This window comes from Zootoca vivipara, chromosome 2 (assembly GCF_965207765.1).
Source record: "Zootoca vivipara chromosome 2, rZooViv2.hap1.1, whole genome shotgun sequence".
NCBI lineage: Eukaryota > Metazoa > Chordata > Lepidosauria > Squamata > Lacertidae > Zootoca > Zootoca vivipara.
Genome location: NC_142584.1, coordinates 71,931,322 through 71,953,279, shown reverse-complemented (window position 1 = coordinate 71,953,279; position 21,958 = coordinate 71,931,322). Strand labels below are relative to the sequence as shown.

Genomic DNA, 21,958 nt, shown 5'->3' with positions numbered 1-21,958 from the left:
AACTTTTAAAAATTGGATTGGTGGATAAAAAGAATAAAGCATTGTCCTGCACAGCAGCCCAAACTCCATATTGAAATATGAGGAGATAAAGGAACTGGCCAGTCAAAACAATAAGTCACAAGATGGAAAATAACTGGCTACAACGCATCTGGGAACAAACCCGAGAAGTGCTGGAAAAGGTGAAAATATACAGAAGCAACACAGCGACTCTCATCGAAAGATTACAACAAGTTACCCCCAAGGACAATCAGGAGCCACATGCTAAAATTCTGGAACCTAAAGATACTAAAGACATAATAGAGGATGTACAAGGAGAGCAACAACATGTGAAAATAGTGCAGCTTGTGAGAGAAGCTGCACAATATCTGGATTACAAACAGGAGGCTCAAAAAGAAGAAAAAATCCAGGATGCCGACCCCCCAGTGAGAGAGAGGGATCGGGCTCCTGGTAAAACCAATCAAGCAGTGGCACAACACAAAGACTTGTCCTGGGATCGAGCCCCCCTAGTGAGAGGAGGGAGGCGAACCCCAGACAACAGTTCAGACACTTGGGAGGAGAAGAAAAGGGAAAGATGGAGGTGGGAGGGAGCTAAGAAACTGCAACAACAGAAGAAGGGATGGGGAGAGGAGGGTGGGCTGAAGTGGTTTAGGGATGGTGTGGGTTGAAAGGGAAGTGGCATACCGATTGGGATGGAACATATGGATTTGAATGCGGACTGTATGAAGGATTGTTAACTAGAGAATTGCCAACCAGGGGATAGAGGAGGGTAGCGGGAATTGAAATAGGTTAGAAATAAGTTGTCAATTGAATTTGATTGATTGGAGTATTTTAAAGAAAAAAAAATAGGCTAAAGGAAGTTATTAGAGAATTGGAAAATTATGAAATGGAATAATGAAATATTAAGAATAGGGTTCTAATAAGTGAGTAATATAAAGGAACTGTAATGAATTGTAATGGGATAATGATTATGTGTAATTAGATAATGATGATGTAATATGATCATAATTTGAAAGCTGCGCAAATTGGGATATTATAAAGGCTCGGAAGGGAGGGACGGGGAAGCCAAAATTATGTTATGAAATGAGGTTAGATAATGATTGTTCTTTTTTTTGTCTCTTTTTTATTGTCTTGCTGTACCTGTTTTTGTAATTTTTCTCTTTTTTCTTTTTTTCTTTTTCTTTTTTAATCTTTTGTCATTTTGGTGTGTTTTTGTTTTGTTTGAAAATCCAATAAATATATTTTAAAAAAAATAGCGGTCAACTGCAAAGGGGATTCGGATATTTAATTTGGCACATCTTACCTGAGAATCTTCTGCTATTCTATTCTATTTAATGCAACAAATAATTTTAGTAGCTGTGACCGTTGTATGTCTGTGCCTGATGATTTTTATGGTTATTGTTGTTTTTTTTCCTTTTTGTTCTCCTTCTGAATGATGCCATGGCCTATGGCTAGTGCAATAAAAAGTTTAATTGGAATTGGAATAACATTTATGTAGAGACGGGTGGTTCTTAAGGGGGTGCAGACTGACTTAAAGAGACTTCAGTGGGGTCCACTGGCTCAAATGTCTCTCTGTCTGATAAGCTCCACCTCAGGTCTGGTCACGATGCTGGTTGCAGGGTCCGTAGCCAGCATCTCTGTCTGCAATGCCATTGGCCCAACTGAACTGATTTGTCCCAGGTGGTTGCTCAGGGTGGAGACATATGTATACGCATTATATTTTACTACACTAATGTTTATTCCCATAATTCAGATTAATGAACTCCATAAAACAGCCTCAATGACAGCAGCAGTATGCCATTTAACTTTTACAGAGGCAATAAAGACGGCACCCTTAAACCTCATAGGCATCACCTTTCTACAAGCTTACTGGCACTGCTTGCAAAGACATTTTGCTGGGTGGTGATATAAGAGAGATTTTTTTAAAAAAGGCACTATCCAGTCAAAGTTAAGCAGTTTTTAAGTCCAACAAATACTCAACACAGGGTACTTATAAGTAAACATGTATAAGACTGAGCTGCATATTCAGAGGGATTCATTCCCAAATAAATGTGTTTAGAATTGTAGCTGAACAGCTCAACTCCTGTTAGACTGTGTCCTATATTTCTGTGCAAAGTCAGCCTCCATTTCAGTGGTGGGAGGAGACAGGCAATTTTAGGAGAAACCACTTTGATGATAAAAACAGAAGATGCAACAAAGATCCTACCCCAAAAAAGTATAGGCTAATCTAGTGTGTGCACTAAGGTCTCCTGTTTCATAATTCTGTTGTACTCAAATTACATCAGGGCTGGAGCTAGAGCCAAGGTAGATAAAAGCATAACTGTTAAGTCCATGGCTGAGAATCTAGGACATGGTTTAGTTACTCTCACAAGTCTCTTAAACAAGGTTAGCTTGTTTTTTAAAATTGTTCATCCTTTCAGCAGTCTGCTTACACTCATGACCCTTTATTTCTGGGTACCAAAAGTAGTATTTTTATGCATGAAACAAGTACAATGAAACCTATTATTAGACCAATTTGGTTAGAATTCACCAGCTTTTGATCACTGAAGTTCATTAAGTAGAAAATAGAAGGCTTGGCCCTAGGGTCTGTTTCTTTATGAATAAGAGTTCTGTGTATCTGAAGCTTGAACACATTAATTAATAGCATTATATCCAATGAAAGAAAGCATTTGGTCTTTTTTTTTTCTCCCTGCCTGCTGTTGCCTGGTATGTTATTAATGTTTCTTTCTTGCTGATGACATACTATATCAGATTTTCTAAGTGGTCTGTAAAGTGATCTCTTTGGCATCTTATACTGTTTGGTTGAGGATGTGGAGATGCACATAATAAAACTATTGTACTCAACAATATTTACTGTATCGTACTGTATCTTTACTTCAGGAATTCAGTTAAACAGAGCCATTTTTCTTTAAAATGTTATCAGTTTTGCTTACGTCCTCTAAGTCTATTTAACTCTGTCTTCTTCTTCTTCTTCTTCTTCTTCTTCTTCTTCTTCTTCTTCTTCTTCTTCTTCTTCTTCTTCTTCTTCTTCTTCTTCTTCTTCTTCTTCTTCTTCTTCCTCTCCTTCTCCTCCTCCTCCTCCTCCTCCTCCTCCTCCTCCTCCTCCTCCTCCTCCTCCTCCTCCTCCTTTGGCAATCATGCAACTACCTTTCCATTTTTTGCTAGCTATTCTTTTGTTATTGGTGGTGGCCTGTTTCTCCATTTTTGTGCCACTAGCATGTGAGCAGTAACCATTAAATACCATATTAACACCTTATGCTTGATTTGTTTCTTCAAATTCCCTAATAAATTTGTCATAGAATCATAGGGTTGGATGGGATCACGAGGGTCATCTAGTCCAACCCCCTGCAATGCAGGAATATTTTGCCCAATGTGGGGCTCAAACCCCTGATCCTGAGATCAAGAGCCTTATGCTTTATCAGTTGACAGATCCTGTAGCTGAGGCTCCAATACTTTGGCCACCTCATGAGAAGAGAAGACTCCCTGGAAAAGACACTGATGTTGTGAAAGATTGAGGGCACAAGGAGAAGGGGACGACAGAGGACGAGATGGTTGGACAGTGTTCTCGAAGCCGCCAACGTGAGTCTGACCAAACTGCGGGAGGCAGTGGAAGACAGGAGTGCCTGGCGTGCTCTGGTCCATGGGGTCACAAAGAGTCGGACACGACTAAACAACTAAACAACAAAATCCCAGGACAATGACTCTAAGGATAAAAGGTCAGCTTTTAATCATTGATACAGTTTTAACCACTTTTCCCCGCAATCTTTTGATTAATGGATATGTCCACCACTTATGCTTCATGACTGCCCTTAGCAAATATAGATTGCCATGTTGGTCCGTGGGGTGGGAGGGAGGCCAAATATTGCAGTATAGCAACACCTTTATTAGAACCCACCAAAAGGTCATGAGCAAGCTTCTGAGTTCTCCGGAACTCTACATCAGCCTGGATTTTAAACAAAATGAAGAGTAGGGGAGAAAAAGCTGGACATGATATTCTCATTCCAAAATCTGCAGTTTGTGTAACAGTCTTAAAATGGAATTCAGAAAGAGCTGTGCAGAAATAATTGGATTAGGTGTACAAAGAGCAAGACACATTCCAGGATGCACCCAGGGCTACTTGGGTTAAGTAAGCAATAATGGCCACTTCCACATTTTTAAAAAATAGAGCACCAAGTAGTTACCCAGTTCTGTCTCCAGATAACTACAAATCTATCAACAATGCAATCCTAACCATGTCTATTCAAAAGTCCTATTGAATTCAGTCGGGCTTACACAAAGTAACTACCGGCATACCTGTAGGGACGTCTCCATCCCCAACATTCAGCCTGAACATTGAGGTCCAACTCCAAGGGCCTTCTGGCAGTTCCCTCACGGCGAGAAGTGAAGTTACAGGGAACCAGGCAAAGGGCCTTTTTGGTAGTGGTGCCCGCCCAGTCGAATACCCTCCTGTCAGATGTCAAAGAGATAAACAACTATATGATTTTCCAAAGACATCTGAAGGCAGCCCTGTATCGAGAAGCTTTTAATGTTTGATGTTTTGCTGTGGTTTTATTATGTTAGAAGCCTACCAGAGTGACTGGGGCAACCCAGCCAGATGGGCGGAATATAAGTAATAAAATCATTATTATTATTTTTATTATTATCATCAACATCATCAAATCGAGTTAGGGTTGCTGCCTGTTCTACTAGATTTTATATCGCCTGTTACAAACTGCAAACTGCGACTTTTCCCTCCAACCCCACCCCCATTTTTGTTTTAATAACCAACATGTTGAAGAACTCAAAAGGTTTGCTTATTACTTGGTGGTTTTTTGTTTCATTCTAATGAAGTGTTACCATACTGTGGCTTTTGGATAATGTTGTGTTATTTATTCATTTTCTTCTGTTTCTACCCTACCTTGTTGCCAAAACCTCTGGGTGGCTTACCACAGTATAACAAGCCGGAGAATTAAACACGAAAAGCTGAAGGATAAAAACAAAAACAATACAAGCATGTGTAATGTGCTTGTTTACATCACTGAGGTCAAAAAAGGCTTGTGTGGAATTACAGTCAAGGAATATGGAAACCAGGACTCTCCCATGCTTCCTGGGTCCCCTGAACCATTGCATTTTCATTACTCAGATGTGTTTTGGTTAAGTTTTGTAACTTGGAGCTGCTGACTCACAGTGCTGAGGTCACAGGGAAATTTCACACGCAAAGACCAGGAAATAAGTCCCACATCCTCTCCAGTTACTTCCCTGCCTAGTTTCTCTTACTGGAGGGAAGCAGGCTTCATCTTAGCCATACTCATACTGTCTACTAGTTTGAACAGAAGAGAGCTTGGAGCAAGGACCTGGCCACTCATATAATATAAAACACTGAGTGCAGATGTTCCCATATATAGAATAATGAAATTAGTTTCTCTCCTGACTTGAGGATGCTGTGCTTTTGACCCTTAAGATTGCCTGTTCCACTGATCCAGAGACAACCAGTTTATTTGTTGCTGCTGGCCTGCTCCTCTTGGGCATCTGCTTTTGCAATACTTCGCAGCAAGAAGCAGCACAAGTATCTTCAATCAGAGTTTGCTTGCTTTTCATTTCTGTTTCACTCCCCACTTCCCTAAGGGCACAGGGTGACAACATTATGAGGGAAACACAACACGTTTTCCAATTAAATAAATTAAATGGATCTCCCTCTCCAACTTTGTTTGTTAAACCCAGCACAAGCAGAAAAGGTATTTACCGGTAGGCTTTGTCCTTTCTAGAGTTCCCAAACTGACACACACAGCTCTTCTCCAAGATGTGCCCTTGAACCTGGTGTATAGACGCACTTGGCTGACATTTAAAGGCCATGCCTGAAGAAATTAGAAAAGGCAGGCCTCTGAGATATACAGAGCCCAAGCCAATAAATCCCAAGGGATTTCTTGATCAATACAAGCACTCTGTATGGTTATCAGACAGTAAAGGAGCTAATACATATGCTTAAGCACTGGAGCAAGATGCTCATCCCTCTCAATAAAGATGCTTTTGCAGTATAACAATGAAGACTTCAACAGCCTTCAAGGACTGCTCCATTTGCAGCATCAGACCAACTCTGGAATGGGCAAAGGCACAATTAAGGAGAATGTTCCCTATAAATTGACGCAGAGTGCCTTTCCTTCTCCACTGAACTGAAGCTCAGTTAAGCAAAATCTGCCTTTGGGTTTTCCACACATCTGATAATATCCAATTCAGTGGGCAAGATTGGATTGATTCCTGGGGGAATTAATCGGTACACAGTATGATCAAAATACAGGTCAAATGCAAGTGTGGGTGTGTCCTTAGCACACAATTCCCACAACTTTGGCCCTGATATTAGAGAGGAGGACTTTCAGGCTAGAGAAGGTGGGAGATTCCCAACATCACTCTACATGCTGGTCCAAGCTTGACTCAAGCAGCCACCATGCCTAACAGGAGTCCCCGGCCTGTGTTCCCGATAGGCACAGAAAGGGCTTCTCTACACTTACCTGTCTTCTGCTCTTTCCAGGCACTGCCCCTGCTTTAAAACTCTGTGTCAGAGGATCCTTCCCCCCCCAAGCTTTCCTTGTGAAAACCTGCTCTTTAAAGCTGAATCGGAGCAAACAGTAATCTGTGGAAAACCCAAACTGAAGCTTGATCTGATTTGAGTGCTAAAGAACAGGTTTTTGCAGGGAAAGCTCCAGTGCAAAAAAACAAAACAAAACCCAGCTTGGGCACAGAGGTTAAAGTGCCTGTAAAGAGAAAGAGTGGGGTAAAAGGTAAGTGTTGATAAACAATGCTAGGTGGAATTGGACATCATGTTTGTGTGTGTCCTTAGGGCAGTGTTTCCCAACCTTGTGCCTCCAGCTATTTTCGGACTACAATTCCCATCATTCCTGACCACTGGTCTTGCTAGCTAGGGATGATGGGAGTTGTAGTCCCAAAACATCTGGAGGCACAAGGTTGGGAAACACTGCCTTAGGGGTCGCCTTTATCTCTCTTAAGGAAAAACACTTTCCACATATAACTGGATCATAAAGGGGTTGCCTTTATCTCTCTTAAGGAAAAACACTTTCCACATATAACTGGATCATAAAGCAGAAACTGAAGGCGGGTGGGAGAGATGGTCAAGATCAGGCACCCCCAAACTTCGCCCCTCCAGATGTTTTGGACTACAATTCCCATCTTCCCCGACCACTGGTCCTGTTAGCTAGGGATCATGGGAGTTGTAGGCCAAAACATCTGGAGGGCCGCAGTTTGGGGATGCCTGGTCAAGATCCTTTTGAGTTCTGAGATTCTATGAAATTAAAACAAGGCACTTCTCCGCAGCCGCAGCCGGGAGACACAGAGCCGTCTCAACTCCCTTCGTCCCTCCCTCGCCTCCCACTCAGCAAATAAACCCGGGAAAGGAACAGACGAGCGCAACGGAGGTTTAAGGGGCTAAGGGACAGACCAAAGGGGCGAGGCTCGCGTTGAGCACGCCCCCTCGCGAGGAGGGCGAGTTGCCAACTCCGGCGCATGCGCAGCGGCCGAGCTTCGTGGAACGCCGGCGGGGGGGGGGGTTGCCGCGGGAGAGGGTGCGCGTGCGCGGTGGTGCCCCTTTGCTTTCGACTATATAGGCGGCGGCGGCCGGAGCTGGGTTGACACTGAGCGGAAAGAACTGGAAGGCGAGGGTTGGAGGGACGTTAATTGACGGGTAAGGGACCGGGGGAGGCGGATACGGTGGTGGCGGGGGGCGCGTGAGGGAAGGAAGGGAGGGAGGCCCGGTTTCCTTCGAAAGCGGTGCTTGTTCGTGTCCGAGGCGGCGGCGGCGGCCCAGCCGGCACTTCTCCGCCCCTGACCTTGTCCGGCCTCGGATGGACGGAGCTGTCCGGGGCGGGGGAAGCGGGTGGCCGCTCGGGGCGCCTTTGGCCGCCGAGTCTCGGGAGGGCTGGGCGAGATGCGGAGTGGCTTCTCCTCCTCCTACAAAGCACGGATGCTGCCCTTGGGCGAAATGGGCCGGGAGGGAGATCTTCGTCCCCAGGAGGGGAGAGGAAAAGCGGGTCCTCCTCCTCCTCTTCCTCCTCGCCCCTGATCCCTCTGTGCCCATCGCTTCGTTTCCACCGTGTGCCAGGGGAGACACGGCCCTCCTTCACTGGCAGCAGGCTTGCGATCGGCCACAGAGGAGTCTTCACTTAGGTCCCCCCCCCAAAAGAATCCGAGAAGAGGAATAAGTAGAGGCCGTGTTAGGGCGGTCTCTTTCAGCCCTCGGGGATGGAGCCTCCCTAGATCTGCCCGTGTCAGTTGTCTTAGGAGACTTGGATGGGGGTTTCCGACAAGTTCCGCGTCCTCTCCACAAATGTCCCTCACTCACACCAATAAATTTCCCTGGTTTTTAAACGCCTTGCAAACAGAAGTGTTGGCGGGGTGGGGCGAGGTCTTGCAGGTTAGCGAGTTCATTGTGGCACAATCTTAGGTGGGCTAAAGCTCGCTTCGCTGAACCCATGAAATATTGCCTGTCCAGATACTGGCATCTAGCATTATCTGTCATTTTGGGCAAGCACTCAAGGCTGGCTGTAGTCCACAATGTGCTATGCCACAATAAGTCTTAGTTTTTAACATGCTGCAAGACTCTTTGCGCTCAACATTGCAACAGACCCACAGGTTACCCTTCTGGAACTGGTGAGTCAAGATTCCTTGGACTGCCTATCCTCCCAGTTTTTCTTTCCTTCTTTTGTCAGTCAAGGGGTCATATGTGAAATTATCCACTGCTGAATTACTATGCCAGTGGTTTGGGTATTTTGGCCTGTAGCTCAATGCATGTGCAGTTATTTAATGATCTTAGTGACACTGTGTTTTTGTTTTCTGTTGTTTGCTTTTGCTTAAAGGTTGCTTCATGCATTGTATACATCTTGAACTGGAGGGCTCTCCGTTGTAGGGCCGAACCTGCAACTGTGTGTGTAGATCATAATATGTTACAATCTTGTGCGCATCTAAAAGCTGCAAGCACATCCAAAAGGCAGTAACCTATGTATGCTGGTCATCTATATGTTTGTCATATGTGAAGTGACCCCAGTAGTTCTTGAAGAAGTTTTGTATACAGATTATCTCTCTTGCATCTTTGTATGAAGTTAAACTACATTGTTTTGTTATTTTCAGCAAGACTTTTGAAAACTCTTGAAAAATGGAAGCTGTTGTTCGCCGCTGCCCATTCCTGTCAAGGGTATCCCAGGCTTTCCTGCAAAAGGCTGGCAAATCCCTTCTTTTCTATGCCCAAAACTGCCCTAAAATGATGGAAGTTGCGACTAAGCCTGCTTCACGTGCCCTGAGTACTTCATCAGCTCACTGTCAGCAAACTGAAGAAACCACTTCTACTAGTGAGAGTAAGGCTCAATTTTGTGATTTAATACCATGTAACTTGAAACTTTCTCAAAATGTTGTCCTTACTAAATTGAAATACATCGGTGAGCAATCTTCTGAAACCCAGTGGAGTTGCAATACCATTGGCCTGATCTTATTCATCCACAAGAGTTTTTGCAAAATACTGATAGTTAAACCTCCTAGAATTGCCTGCTTGCTTGTACCTGTTCAGCAATTTAATTTATTCTACAGTACTCTGAAACTTAGGGTGAGATCTAGTAATGGCAGCCTGTGAGTGCAACAGCCATAGAATTGGGGAAGGTGGGGGGACATTCTTAATGTAGTGCAATGGCCAAATCCAGTGAGTAGGCAGCATAGGCCAATAGAAATGTCAAACAGAATTAACCTGTGATATCCTGTTTTGTACTGTTATACTACTTATGCTTGAGTAGCAAATAGCTTGCACAACAATGCCAACTCTCCTTGATATGGGATTTTGCCCATAGTGATTATAATAGAAGTGATGCATTACGTTTTAAAATTAACTTTGTATTGGCAGTATGTTTGGAAATGGTTTATTATTTCAAGGCAGAATGATGTTAGCCAAGTTCACATTTGAGAAAGTGGTAGGCTGACTGAACTCTGAACATCCTTTCCCCAGTTACAGAGGTCAAAGTATATTGTAACTCTCTCTGTACAATCAAAGAACAAGAGTGAAGAACAGTATAAAAATTATTGCATACGGTGGATGACACTGATGAAGCTTTTGCAGGGCAACCTTCCAGGGCCCACATGCCAGAGGTAGGGGGGCCAGAGACAGAACTGGGCAAAGCAACAAATAGAAATGTTACCCTTGAACAGTACCCTAGTTTCTACACACACACACACACACACACACACACACACACACACACACACACACTGTCTAGGCAAGCAAAAGACATTACCAAAGTTCACATTCCAGCCATGCAGTAGTGTATGAAGTGGGACTGGTAAGGAGAATGGCTTGTGCGGCTGGGCATGGGGTGTGGTTTGCAGCAAAGAGATTCAGGGGCCAGATAGGCTTGCGAGGCTGCATTTGGCCCTGAGCCTCAGGTTCCTCATTCCTGATTTAGGGCAATCTTAAATGGCAAATGACCTGTCACCACAGTTTTGCCTGCCTTTGAACTTTGCTTTCATTGCTAAAAGTATCTTTAATCACAGGCTCTCTAGATGCTGTTGAAATATGTTTTCATCGCTGCATCAGGAAGTACTAACTAAAGGCAAGAGCCTGGCAGGAGAAACTTCAGGAAACAAGAACTTAGGAAATACTAACTGTACAAATCTATGTTTTTCATTAGAAGAAAATCCCACTTAATTAAATGAGGTTTACAACCCTTCAAAGTGTGCGTAGGACTGCAGTCTAAGGCTTTTATCCTATATGCTGTAATTTAGAAGTAAATCCCATGGATTCAGCTGGATTTCCTTTTGAGTAAATGTACATAAGAGTGTGATGCTGGTTCTCCTGAACACTTGTCAGTTAAAACTGTATGTTACACACTGCGTTATTGTGAGGCATAGCCCTGATTTTTAAAATGATTCTACAAAAGCAGACTTCTAATTAATGAAAAAAAAACTGTTGTGCGTTCCAATATATGTCAAAACTACCATAATAATGGGGCTGATGTAACAATTCATCCATTTCTTCTTTGCACAATACTGGTCCGTTTGTTAGTGTTCCCCTCCACCTTCTTCAGACAGTTATTGGAAAAACCACAAAGAAACCTACTATTATGGACTGGTTAACACACAAAATGGTTGGCAGATTTACAACGTTTTAAATGTTTTCTGAGTATAGTTTGATACGTTGCTGGGCAGGGGGGAGAGTGTAGTGTTTCCACTCTAAGTATTTTTTACATTGGATAGTTAAACAGCGCTTCTGAATGAAAGTGTTTTCAATCCTTACAGTATCTGGAGGTGTTCCAGGGCAGTGGTGTCGCAACCGGGGGGAGCGGTGTGCCCTGGGTGCCATGTCTGGGGAGGGTGACAAGAAGGCACCTCGCAGGGGCTCGCGGCGGCACGAGCACCTGTTGCGCCACCGCAGGCGCATGTGGAGGATCCTCCGTTCGTGGCTGCAGCCGTGAGCAGAGGATCCCGGTGCCGGCGGCAAACTGCTATGTACAGCGTATGTGTGGTACCGCACGCATGCGCTGTATGTAAGGATGCAGCACATGCACTCTACCGTGTTTCCCCTTTTTTAAGACGTAGTCATAAAGTAAGCCATGGCAGCATTTTTAAGCATTTGCGAAATTTAAGACATACCCCGAAAATAAGACATACCTCCATGCCGTGTATGAAAACTAACACCCTCCTTATGGCCAGTACTGGCAGTAAGATGTTGCAGAATTAGACTGAGATCCTATTTAAATGACTGGATTTTAAAAGCGAGACCGCTGAGCGCCCCAGCCAGGCCCAGCTGAGGAGGCCTGCCGTCCCGCTGCCCGGAACCGGCTGCTGCAGAGCGGAGCGCTCCGCAACGGCGAGCGCTTGGAGCACCCAGAAATGCCGGGCGGAGCGCTGAGCCAGTGGCTTGGCCTCTTCCTGGCCCCACCGCCCAGAACCGGCTGCTGCAGAGCGGAGCGCTCCGCAACGCCGAGCGCTTGGAGCGCCCAGCAATGCCGGGCGGAGCGCTGAGCCAGCGGCTTGGCCTCTTCCTGGCCCCGCCGCCCAGAACCGGCTGCTGTAGAGCGGAGCGCTCCACAGCGCCGAGCTCTTGAAGCGTCCCGCAGTGCCAAGCGGAGCGCTGAGCCAGCGGCCTGGCCTCTTCCTCGCCCGGCCACTTCCTCCGCCGGGTTCCTTCACCCCTTCCTAGCGCCATGGCAGAGCAGGAGAGCCTTGAGTTCGGCAAGGCGGACCGTGCTCCTCGACGCCTTCTCCATGCCTGACCTCCGGCTGAGGTAAAAAGGAGGAACGGGGGTGCGTGGTTGTGGGCAGGGCGTCGCGGATCTCCCTCTCCCGGCGCACCTCCCCATCGAATTTCAGAGGGAGGGTGATTTTGGGGTGGCGCCCATCTGGGAAAGAGGCAGCGGTTTTTGTTAGATCAACCAAAGGCTAAGGGTCGGGGGTTTTGCGCGTGATTTGAACTCAGCGCTCCCGAGCGCTCTAGCAGCAGTGAACGTTTCTCTTTCTCGCGGGTACCTGGGGCTCTTTTTACATCCTTGCGAGCCCTCGCTGCCCCGGAAAGCCGCCCGGGCGCTGATGCGGCTCCCCGGTGCACGTGGAGTGGTGTGTGTGGGGCTAAAGACCGAGAGCGAGCGAGAGGGCGGGTTGCCTCTGGGCCAGGGGGTGAGTTCGTGGGAAGAGGCAAGATTCCAACCGGATTATTTCCTGGTTGGTTGGCAACTCCGTTTTCCTGGTCGCTGCCTGAAGTGCACCTGGTTGCAAAAGTTTCCTTCTGTGGATAGGCTCGTTTAATCTTATCCTGATAATGATTTTGTGGGGTTTTTTTGTTTTTAAAAACCGGCTGCTGCAGAGCAGAGCGCCCAGCAGTGCTGGGCGGAGCGCCGAGCCAATGGTCTTCCTGGCCCAGCCGAGCTCCCAGCAGCGCCCCGAACCATAAAGACATCCCCTGAAAATAAGACACCGTGTGTTTTTTTGACGAAAAAAAGTTATAAGACGGTGTCTTAAAAAGGGGGAAACACGGTACATAGCGGTTTGGCGCCGCTCAAGCGCCGTACAGACGGCGGTGGGATCCCTCTGTTGCCGCTACAGCTGCATGTAGAGGATCCTCCGTTCACAGCTGTAGTGGTGATGGAGGGATCCCGGCCCCATCTATACAGCGCTGGAGCGGTGGCGGCAAACCGCTATGTACAGCGCACGTGTGGCGTTGCTACGTGCGGCGCATACGTTGTATGTAGCGACACCGCACAAGCACCCTATGTAGCGACACCCTGCCCCGGGTTTCACGATGCCTTCGTTTGCCCATGTTCCAGGGAAGCCTTTTGTTTTTAACTGCTAATATTTAATGTATTACACATAAAATATATTTTCAGACACATACAACTAGCACACCTATCAAAATGAGTACCTCGGATATCATTGTTGCATACTAAACACTTTATTCTTTTATTCAAGAGGTCAAAAATTCACCAGATGTGGCCCAACGAAACACAAGCAGATCCCAACTTCCATTGAGCCACCCACCTGCCGCTAGCCAGAGTGCTAGCCAAGCCACTGTGACTAAATGCCCATTCTTGGCAGCTCAGATGAACGAAGGGAACAGCAATGTTTTCTGCAAAGCTAGCCTGGAACTCCAGGAGGATGTGGAAGAAATGCAAGCTGTAAGAAAAGGTATGGCCTCTTCTGAATATTTGAAGGTTTAATAAAATTTGGTTCTAATTGTGCTTGGCAGATTTTAAAGAGAGGAGACAAAACTGAACAAAGTTTAGCCCAACTTTCTCAAGCTCTTTAAATTGTGTGGCTCTTGCAGAATCCACATGTTGCACATCCATTGGCTTGGGCTTTTGTCTCTGCTTTATTTACGGTTAGTTGTTGGTGTAATAATAATGGTCATAGTTCTGAAACCTGTCTGAGCCAAAGATCTCTCTTTCTAATGGTGGTGTTTCCTGTAAGTACAGTTATGAAATAGAAGGAAACACTTTGGGACAGTTAATTCACATGCTGCTTTAAATGTACTGTAAAATAACAGACTTTAACTTGCCTCTGCTCTGAAAGCATGGCTACTTTTAGAGAAACACTAATTGATTCTCAGTGACTTGAACTTTGAATAAGCCATAATACAAGGAAGAAAGCAAGTGGACACCAGTGTAGTGCTAAGCAGTTGTTCATGTATAACTACGATATAAACTTCTGTTGTCTAGTTAACTAAAGTAGATTCATGCAGCTGTGTTTTATTGGTTAGATTTTTTGAGGGGAAATGTGTGATAGTCCTGAGTTTGGAAATATCTAACACACGTAAAACTGGGAAGATACCTATCATAGAGGGCTGAAAAACAGTTATCCCCTATGTGAATCCCCAGCACTGCCAGGACTTATTCTGAAGAAAAAAAGTGCTTGTATTCATTAAACATACTACTTTATTCAGTTACAATAACATTTTTTTTAATAAAAACGACTGCATTGTTTATACATTAAATTTAATTTGAGCTGTCCAATCACTACTTTAATTTTCTTATGCCCCCTTGCTATGTAGAATTTGCCAAAACACCAGAAAGTACTGTTACGGTAAACACTAAGATGGATGGGGAAAAGTCAAATGGTGGCTTGCTGAAGAAATTCCAGGATATGATGTTGAAACAGAGACCAGAAAGGGTGTCTCATCTGCTTCAAGAGAATTTACCAAAATGTGAGGCACAGTCTTGTTCAACTTGACGGATAGCAAAAGCTTGTATAAACTTTGCTGGTCGTTCCAGCTGCTTACATGTGCTAATGTCTTCCTCTTCTAGCTGTTTCAACTTTCCAGTATGATCAGTTCTTTGAGAAAAAAATTGATGAGAAAAGAAAAGATCATACATACCGTGTGTTCAAAACTGTGAACCGAAGAGCCCAGGTTTTTCCCATGGCAGATGACTATTCAGAATCCCATAGCAGCAAGAAAGAGGTGTCTGTCTGGTGCAGCAATGATTATCTTGGGATGAGTCGTCATCCTAGAGTTTGTGGAGCTGTTATGTAAGTGTTTTTTAATTGAAAGTAAAATGTTGGCTAATTACATTGTGTCTTTTAGAAGCCTACCCAACACGATTGTTGGTTACAAGCAAATTATTAAATGATAGGTCCCCTTTGGTTATTAGGGGACCTTTTGTCACGGTCTTTTTTTTGTAATGATCCACCCACCTGTATCGTATTTCCACATGACACCAAACTGGTTTTAAAAGATTACATGGAGTTCTTAATACAGAATGCTTCTCCTCTAATTCCCACAAGTAGTTTGCTTATAATGAAGAATGTTTTTAAAAGAATCTCAAGCTGGTAACCTGTGAAATTCCCCCCCCCCAAAAAAAATTTATCCTAGTTTGTGCTTGGATTTATCACTCAGGCCAACTATTTAAAACTCCCCTACATGAATGGGAATGCAACTTATTTGCAAATGTGAGATTGCTTCAAGTTGTGCTTAATGACCCTGTTGGAACCTTCCTCACAGGGAAACACTGAAACAGCATGGTGCGGGAGCAGGAGGCACCAGGAATATTTCAGGAACCAGTAAATTCCATGTTGATCTTGAGAAAGAATTGGCTGATCTTCATGGAAAAGATGCTGCTCTCTTGTTCTCTTCCTGCTTTGTAGCAAATGATTCAACACTCTTCACACTAGCCAAAATGTTGCCAGGTAAATCTAACATGAATATGCTGTTCTACTGTACCTTGAAGGAATTACTAAACAAAAAACAATTCTGTGGTACATTCATTTCAAATACTGTAAAACACCAAATTGCACCAAGATTGCCCCAGATTAATTCAATACAAACACTTAACTAGCTTGGAATTGAATGTGGCTAGCAGTTTTATCAATCCAGCCAGGTTAAGTGCATGTTAATGGTTTTTGCCACCTCATGGAAATTGTATCAAAAGCTTTGAACTGGGGGGGGGGGACCAAACGAGATGTGTGAAGACAAAATGCAAGTACAGTGTGAGCGCATAGCGTGTAGGGTTTTGTTCCAAGGATTCCGTGTATACATGAAAATTGCTTATACCCAAACCCTTGGAGCTGCCCCGGCGGCTAGCAGGTGAGGAGGAGAGAGAATCCCCCATACTGCCATAGCCTGTGCACTGGGCAGGCTTTGCCTCCCAAGTCAAAGCAGAAAACTTAGTTCTTTTTACGCCAGGTAGCCCCAAGTGGACCCAGTGCGAAAAGAGCTTGCTGGGCACATCCCGCTTGGCACACTGGCTCTGGGAGGCTAGGGATGCTCATGTGAGATCTTGCAGGAACTTGGATGGCCCCACAAGATTGTGTGCAAAAATCCCAAAGCTGGTGCGCTGAGCACGCATTTCCCCCCGCAGGCAAGCCAGGGAGCTTTAAAGCTCTTTATGCACTGGGTAACCACAAGCAAACCCAGTAAAAACATAACTTTTAACCTCTCCACCAGGCTTGGATTTAACTTGCGCAGTTTCAGCCAGCTTGTTGAAACTGTGCAAGTTAAATGGGTATAAGATGTGGCTGTACAGTAGCTGAATTTGAAGGTACCACTTTGGTTTTGGGTTTCTTTACATATTTTTCCTATGTTCTAATAACACTTCCTACATAATGTGTGGCCACAGCAGTACCAAGGCAACACTGGATCATTCCTGCCCTGCGCGCTCCCTAGATTTCCTGCTTAAAAGACTACCTTGTTCAGTGATGTTGCTTCCCTTCCGGAATCATAGAATGGGGTTCTGCTTCTAACAATTCGGGTTTTGAGCAATAGCAGAATTTGAAAATTGAGGTGACTTGCAAAAGGCAGGACCAGCTGGGTAATATCTGGGTTCAAGGTTTGAACCCACTGCCTCCTTTCCCCCGGATACGGTATCTTGTTTGACAGGTTCCCACAAGAATCTTATTGCTCTAGGTTTCTTTACATTCAGGTTGGGATAATCTGATCTGTCTCTAGCTGGATTAGTGAGTTGTCCTAATCCTATCTAGTTACAGATGATCAAGCTGTTATGTAGTAATTGATAACTTTTGATTGGCCTTCTCTCTCTTTCTTTCCCTCCTCAGGTTGTGAAATTTACTCGGATGCGGGAAACCATGCTTCTATGATTCAGGGGATTCGAAACAGCAGAGTGCCAAAGCACATTTTTCGCCATAATGACGTTGGCCATCTCCGAGAACTGTTGAAAAAATCGGATCCATCTACTCCCAAAATTGTTGCATTTGAAACTGTTCACTCAATGGATGGTATGCTTGCTATATCATGCTCCAGGTGGGAAGACATGGGTTCTGAAACACAAGAACTTGATATATCACTATTACCTTGTTTTAGGTGCAGTCTGCCCATTGGAAGAGCTTTGTGATGTGGCTCATGAACATGGGGCAATCACCTTTGTAGATGAAGTACATGCCGTTGGGCTGTATGGAACTCACGGTGGAGGCATTGGAGACAGAGATGGGGTCATGAATAAAATGGATATCATCTCTGGAACGCTGGGTATGTGCACACTGGTGCTGTTCATTCTAAATTTGAGTAAGAGTGACTAAGGATGAGTCATAAAACAGAATGATCATACCATTGTAATTCCATTTGCAAGGATAATTTGTATTTGTGGTAGGTCCTCCATTCCTGCATTAAATCAATGTACGTATGTGAAAATGTTGGTTGTTTTACAGAGTCCTCCTGTCTTTACCTTGAGAACTTAACTCTGTAAAGTAGAACGTTCTTAATCCTGAAACCTGACGTGGGAGTTGTGTAAGGAGATTTGGTAGGAACAGAAGGAGCAAATCTATGTCGTAGCAACAAGTTTTACCAGTTAAGGCTATTGCTTATTGCAAGTTTCAAAAGCTGCAATAAAAACAATGTGCCAGAGGAAGCACTTTACCTCCATTAATTTTAAGGAACAATGAACTGGCAGTTGGTGTTACATAACAACTGCAAAGCTGTACCCACCCCAGACTGCTTGCTCTTATTATGCAAGTGAAATATATGAGTACCTCCCTTTGGAGGAATTGGTTTACACAAGGTATGCTTTCTCTGTATATAGTAAGTAGCAAAACTAGTAGAGAGGACTGAATATTGTGCTAATCTTTCCTAATTTTTTTGGTGCTAGAAGCCCTCTTGGTGGGCCAGTTAGAAAACTGCTCCTGCCACTGAAACCTGTTTGACAGTTGTTTTTAAGTGTCACCATGTGATGTCAGAATGTACTGATTCCCCAAAGAAGGCTTCATGTCTGCCTTTTCAGATTTGGTCAGGGGTTTTCTTTATGCACTTTCCCTGTATACATGTGTTTGTGTGCACACACCTTTAAGCAGCTTATGGAAAACGGGGGTGGTAGTTCTGTATTGAACGTACCACCTTACTCTGTTGCATGAAGACTTAAAACAGCTCTCTTCTGTAGAAGAGGGATCAAAATACCGCGTTGCTTGTTGAACACCTGCTTTTTACCAAAATTAGTGATTAGGTATCAAAAGAACTGTAAGTCCAAGTATAAAATAACCTTTTGTTTGCTTTTCCCACAGGCAAAGCCTTTGGCTGTGTAGGGGGTTACGTGGCCAGCACAAGTTCTCTGATAGACACTGTCCGTTCCTATGCCGCTGGCTTTATTTTTACAACGTCCCTGCCCCCCATGCTCTTAGCTGGCGCACTCGAGTCTGTGAGAATCCTCAAAAGTGCAGAGGGGCAAGTCCTTCGCCGCCAACATCAACGCAATGTTAAACTCATGAGACAGATGCTGATGGATACTGGCTTCCCTGTAGTGCACTGTCCCAGTCACATCATTCCTATCAGGGTAACTATTTAAGGACTTAATCTAGTACATAAAAACTCCATTGTTCTTTTATGTCCCACAGAAATTTCATAATTAAGTCTGTGTGCATTTACATTCTTTATCTTGTTGAACTCTGTAGAATGTGGCATCTTCTCCAGTTTCCCAAGAGGCATCATAATGGTCATGACTTCAGCAATTTCCTCCCCACACTGTTTCAATTTAAATTTATGCATAAAACACAGATTGGGAGAGTAGGAGATTGATGGCAACCTGCATTTCTTTGCTTTCCTGCCCAGGACCCACAGAATACAGCAATCTGACATTGATTAGGGAAGAGATTGTTATGAAGCCCACATGGTCTGTTGAAGGAACCTGGGATGGGGGTACTCTGAGGTCTCTCTGGCAAGAGAAGTGGCACAGGAGTATATCACTGGCCTTCTTGGACCACACAAATGTGCTTCATTCTCCCTGCCTTTTCTGCTTCCACCCCACCCCAAAGCACTTGCCTCCTAGTTTTAGCTTGTATCTTACTGGTTAATAGTACAGTCTTGGAAATGTGTCTAGAAATAATCTTTCTGCCTCAGGTTTCAGATGCTGCTAAAAATACTGAGATCTGTGACAAAATGATGAGCCAGCATAGCATCTACGTCCAAGCGATAAACTACCCCACTGTGCCACGTGGGGAAGAGCTGCTACGTATTGCCCCTACCCCACATCATACACCACAAATGATGAACTATTTTATTGGTGAGTGAACACGGACATAAAAGCACAGCAACATCTCATAACACTTTTCTAACATTTACAATGAAAACCTGATAAATCTGTAGTGCTGAAGAACTATTTGGGCACTTATTACTTGCACAATTCCAATCGTGTGTGGCATTAAGGTTGAAGACTGAAGGTGGGAGCCCACTCTACACTCAGACTCCCCCATGTGACTTTGAACCCTGATCATGCATGGGAAGCCTTTTATGTGGAGCATGTCCCTGCTGTACCCCCGCATGCAACTGCAATCCCCTAAGTAATTAATGCTCAAACAGGGTTGCCCCTACAGAAAAAAAATATGCTTTGTCCCTAAGGATGAACTGTCATAAACACAAGAAGCAGGATGGGTGACTGCAAGTACCACTTCCTAAAATGTACATAAACTTACACAGTGCAATATATAAAACTGAATTTGAGACCAGTAAGGTGTTTTTGTGATCACGTTAGATTGCTCTCCAAAAGTTTCTGTATCAGGGAAGCACTCTGCTGGCTTAGTTCCACTTGTTTGTACAGCTTGATATTTCTTTAATAATTATGACAAATGATAAGGCTAAACATGGTACACCATCAGATCCTCACCCTAGCTGAGTCCATGCCTGTTTAATTGCAAGAGTCTCCAAGAGGCAAACTGCATCTGCGCTATGTGCAGCTTTCTTGCTTCTCTAAAGAAAGCCATGAGTCCATGTAGACGCCATAGCACTATGCCAGTAACACAGTACTGGGTTAGTGCCAGTAAATCTGCTATCTCTGTCCTAACACACACAAGCTTCCTGAATAGTTGCTGGCATCCATCTGTCTCAAGAGACAATGGAGTTCACCTCTGGGGGTGAAGTCAAACTGAAGTGACCTCTTCGTGGCGCAAGGCTGGGCAGTGTGTATGGAGGTCCTGGACTGCCCAGATGACAAAACCCCCTCTGGGCCTCACTGATGTGATCCAAAGGAAAGTTGAGCAAGACGTTTGGCACCAGCCTGGCTGCAGGAGTTGCCGGAAGGAGGCGTAGAAGGCTCCATCCAACCGTTTTAGAGACTCCACTTCAGATTTGTATAGGGTATTGGAGACTTCCTCCAAAAGGGAATGTTGTCTAGCAGGTAATACAAGAATTGAGATTGTCTCTCCTAGTAAACCTGTAACAGGCAAAGGGCCATGAAACCTTTGAACATAATGGGGTGATTAGTGTTTCAAAATTCAAGGCTACTGTGTTAAGGAAAGCTAATAAGGATGAACCTTGTATTAGTTGTTCTGTGTCTTCATGCTACAGATTAGCAAGAGTGTTTGCTATGTCTCTATAATTACCAATACTGTAAGCCTGTTTCCTTCTTCCCTTGCAGAGAATCTGTTAGCTACTTGGAAGGAAGTTGGCCTGGAGCTGAAGCCACACTCCTCTGCTGAATGCAACTTCTGCAGGCGACCCCTTCACTTTGAAGTAATGAGTGAAAGGGAAAGATCCTACTTCAGTGGAATGAGCAAGCTTGTGTCAGCGACTGCATAAAGCAAACTATAGAGTCTCATCTATGTCTAGTTGTCTAGTGTTCAAATGTTCACTGTAGCCTCTTTCCTGCATATGACATGCATTTTATTCCGTAGCTTAAGAACAGAATTCCTGAAAATAAACTTTCAGATGGTGTATACTAGTTCTGTATTTTATGGTGGTTTCTTTTCCCATCCTCCAATTATCATCATTGCAGATATAACAAATAGCATGTTTAGATAGCAGTAGAAACAAGCTGGGGTCCTGTTAATGAATAACTCATCTAGTCTTTCATGTACTAACAAATTGCTTTAACAGACTAGGCTAGTTGTTACTAAGCTGGCGAGGTTCTGAACCTGGATATTCTTTCTGCCTGTGCCAGGCCCTCTAATACCAAGAAATCTAAAAGCTGATAGGAAAGAGATGTTATCCTTTATGCAGGTTTAAGAATTTTTGGGGTATTGGTTGCATACTTGTTCTCCAATGATGCATCTACCTAAAATGTTGAAAGACTTTAACCAGTAATTGCTCAGGAGAAAATGTGGGGCAGGGGGGGAGGGGGAGCAAATGCAGAAAGAAATAGCACACGTGTAATATCACTTGGGGTAGGGAGGAAATTTTATCAGAGCTAGTAGAGTTCATCCTCTGACCCTTTTCAAGTCCCAGAACTCCAAAAATGGATTTTGGAGGGAATAATGTATAGACACCCAGGCGTAGAGGGGATATGATGAAGCGGCTTTTCGTGCACAAAGGGCCTTGATGAGCAACGTTTTCCTGCAGCTTTTAGTAATTTTATATCTAGTACTTCAGCCTCACCCAAACAGATGTTGTCTCAGCTGGGGAAAAATGCTAGATTTAATATAGGTGTGCACATACCACCCATCTATATAAAAGTGAGGATGTTGGTGTTGTCAAATGCATGAATTTAGTGAGTCATAAATTCTGTGAGGCCTTTCCTCAAAGTATAAGAGAGACAGTAGGATAAGTTAGAGAAACTTAGATGACTCTCTCTCACAA

General features: G+C 44.2%; 1 protein-coding gene across 2 annotated transcripts; it reads left to right on the top strand.

Annotated features, from left to right (window-relative positions):
• Nucleotides 1-7,615: 7,615 nt before the first annotated feature.
• Nucleotides 7,616-21,104, top strand: ALAS1 (5'-aminolevulinate synthase 1). Of its 2 annotated transcripts, none has more exons than XM_035106119.3 (11): nt 7,616-7,669; nt 9,112-9,335; nt 13,426-13,641; nt 14,504-14,656; nt 14,757-14,979; nt 15,452-15,636; nt 17,002-17,181; nt 17,267-17,431; nt 18,457-18,725; nt 19,289-19,451; nt 20,802-21,104. In XM_035106119.3, exons 2-11 carry the CDS (start codon nt 9,137-9,139, stop codon nt 20,960-20,962), a joined length of 1,914 nt encoding a protein of 637 aa, XP_034962010.2. In that variant the 5' UTR covers nt 7,616-7,669; nt 9,112-9,136; the 3' UTR covers nt 20,963-21,104. The 2 variants fall into 2 exon arrangements, with proteins under 2 accessions (XP_034962010.2, XP_088518326.1); XM_088662200.1 differs by having other exon boundaries at nt 7,616-8,634.
• The last annotated feature ends 854 nt before the right edge of the window (nt 21,105-21,958 follow it).

What these genes read in the sequence shown, in the direction of transcription:
- ALAS1 (XM_035106119.3), top strand. Translation starts at nt 9,137, where the DNA reads ATGGAAGCTGTTGTTCGCCGCTGCCCATTCCTGTCAAGGGTATCCCAG. An exon ending in AGAGTTTGTGGAGCTGTTAT is followed by an intron (nt 14,980 to 15,451) that starts GTAAGTGTTTTT and finishes CCTTCCTCACAG; the next exon opens with GGAAACACTGAAACAGCATG. An exon ending in GTCACATCATTCCTATCAGG is followed by an intron (nt 18,726 to 19,288) that starts GTAACTATTTAA and finishes TTTCTGCCTCAG; the next exon opens with GTTTCAGATGCTGCTAAAAA.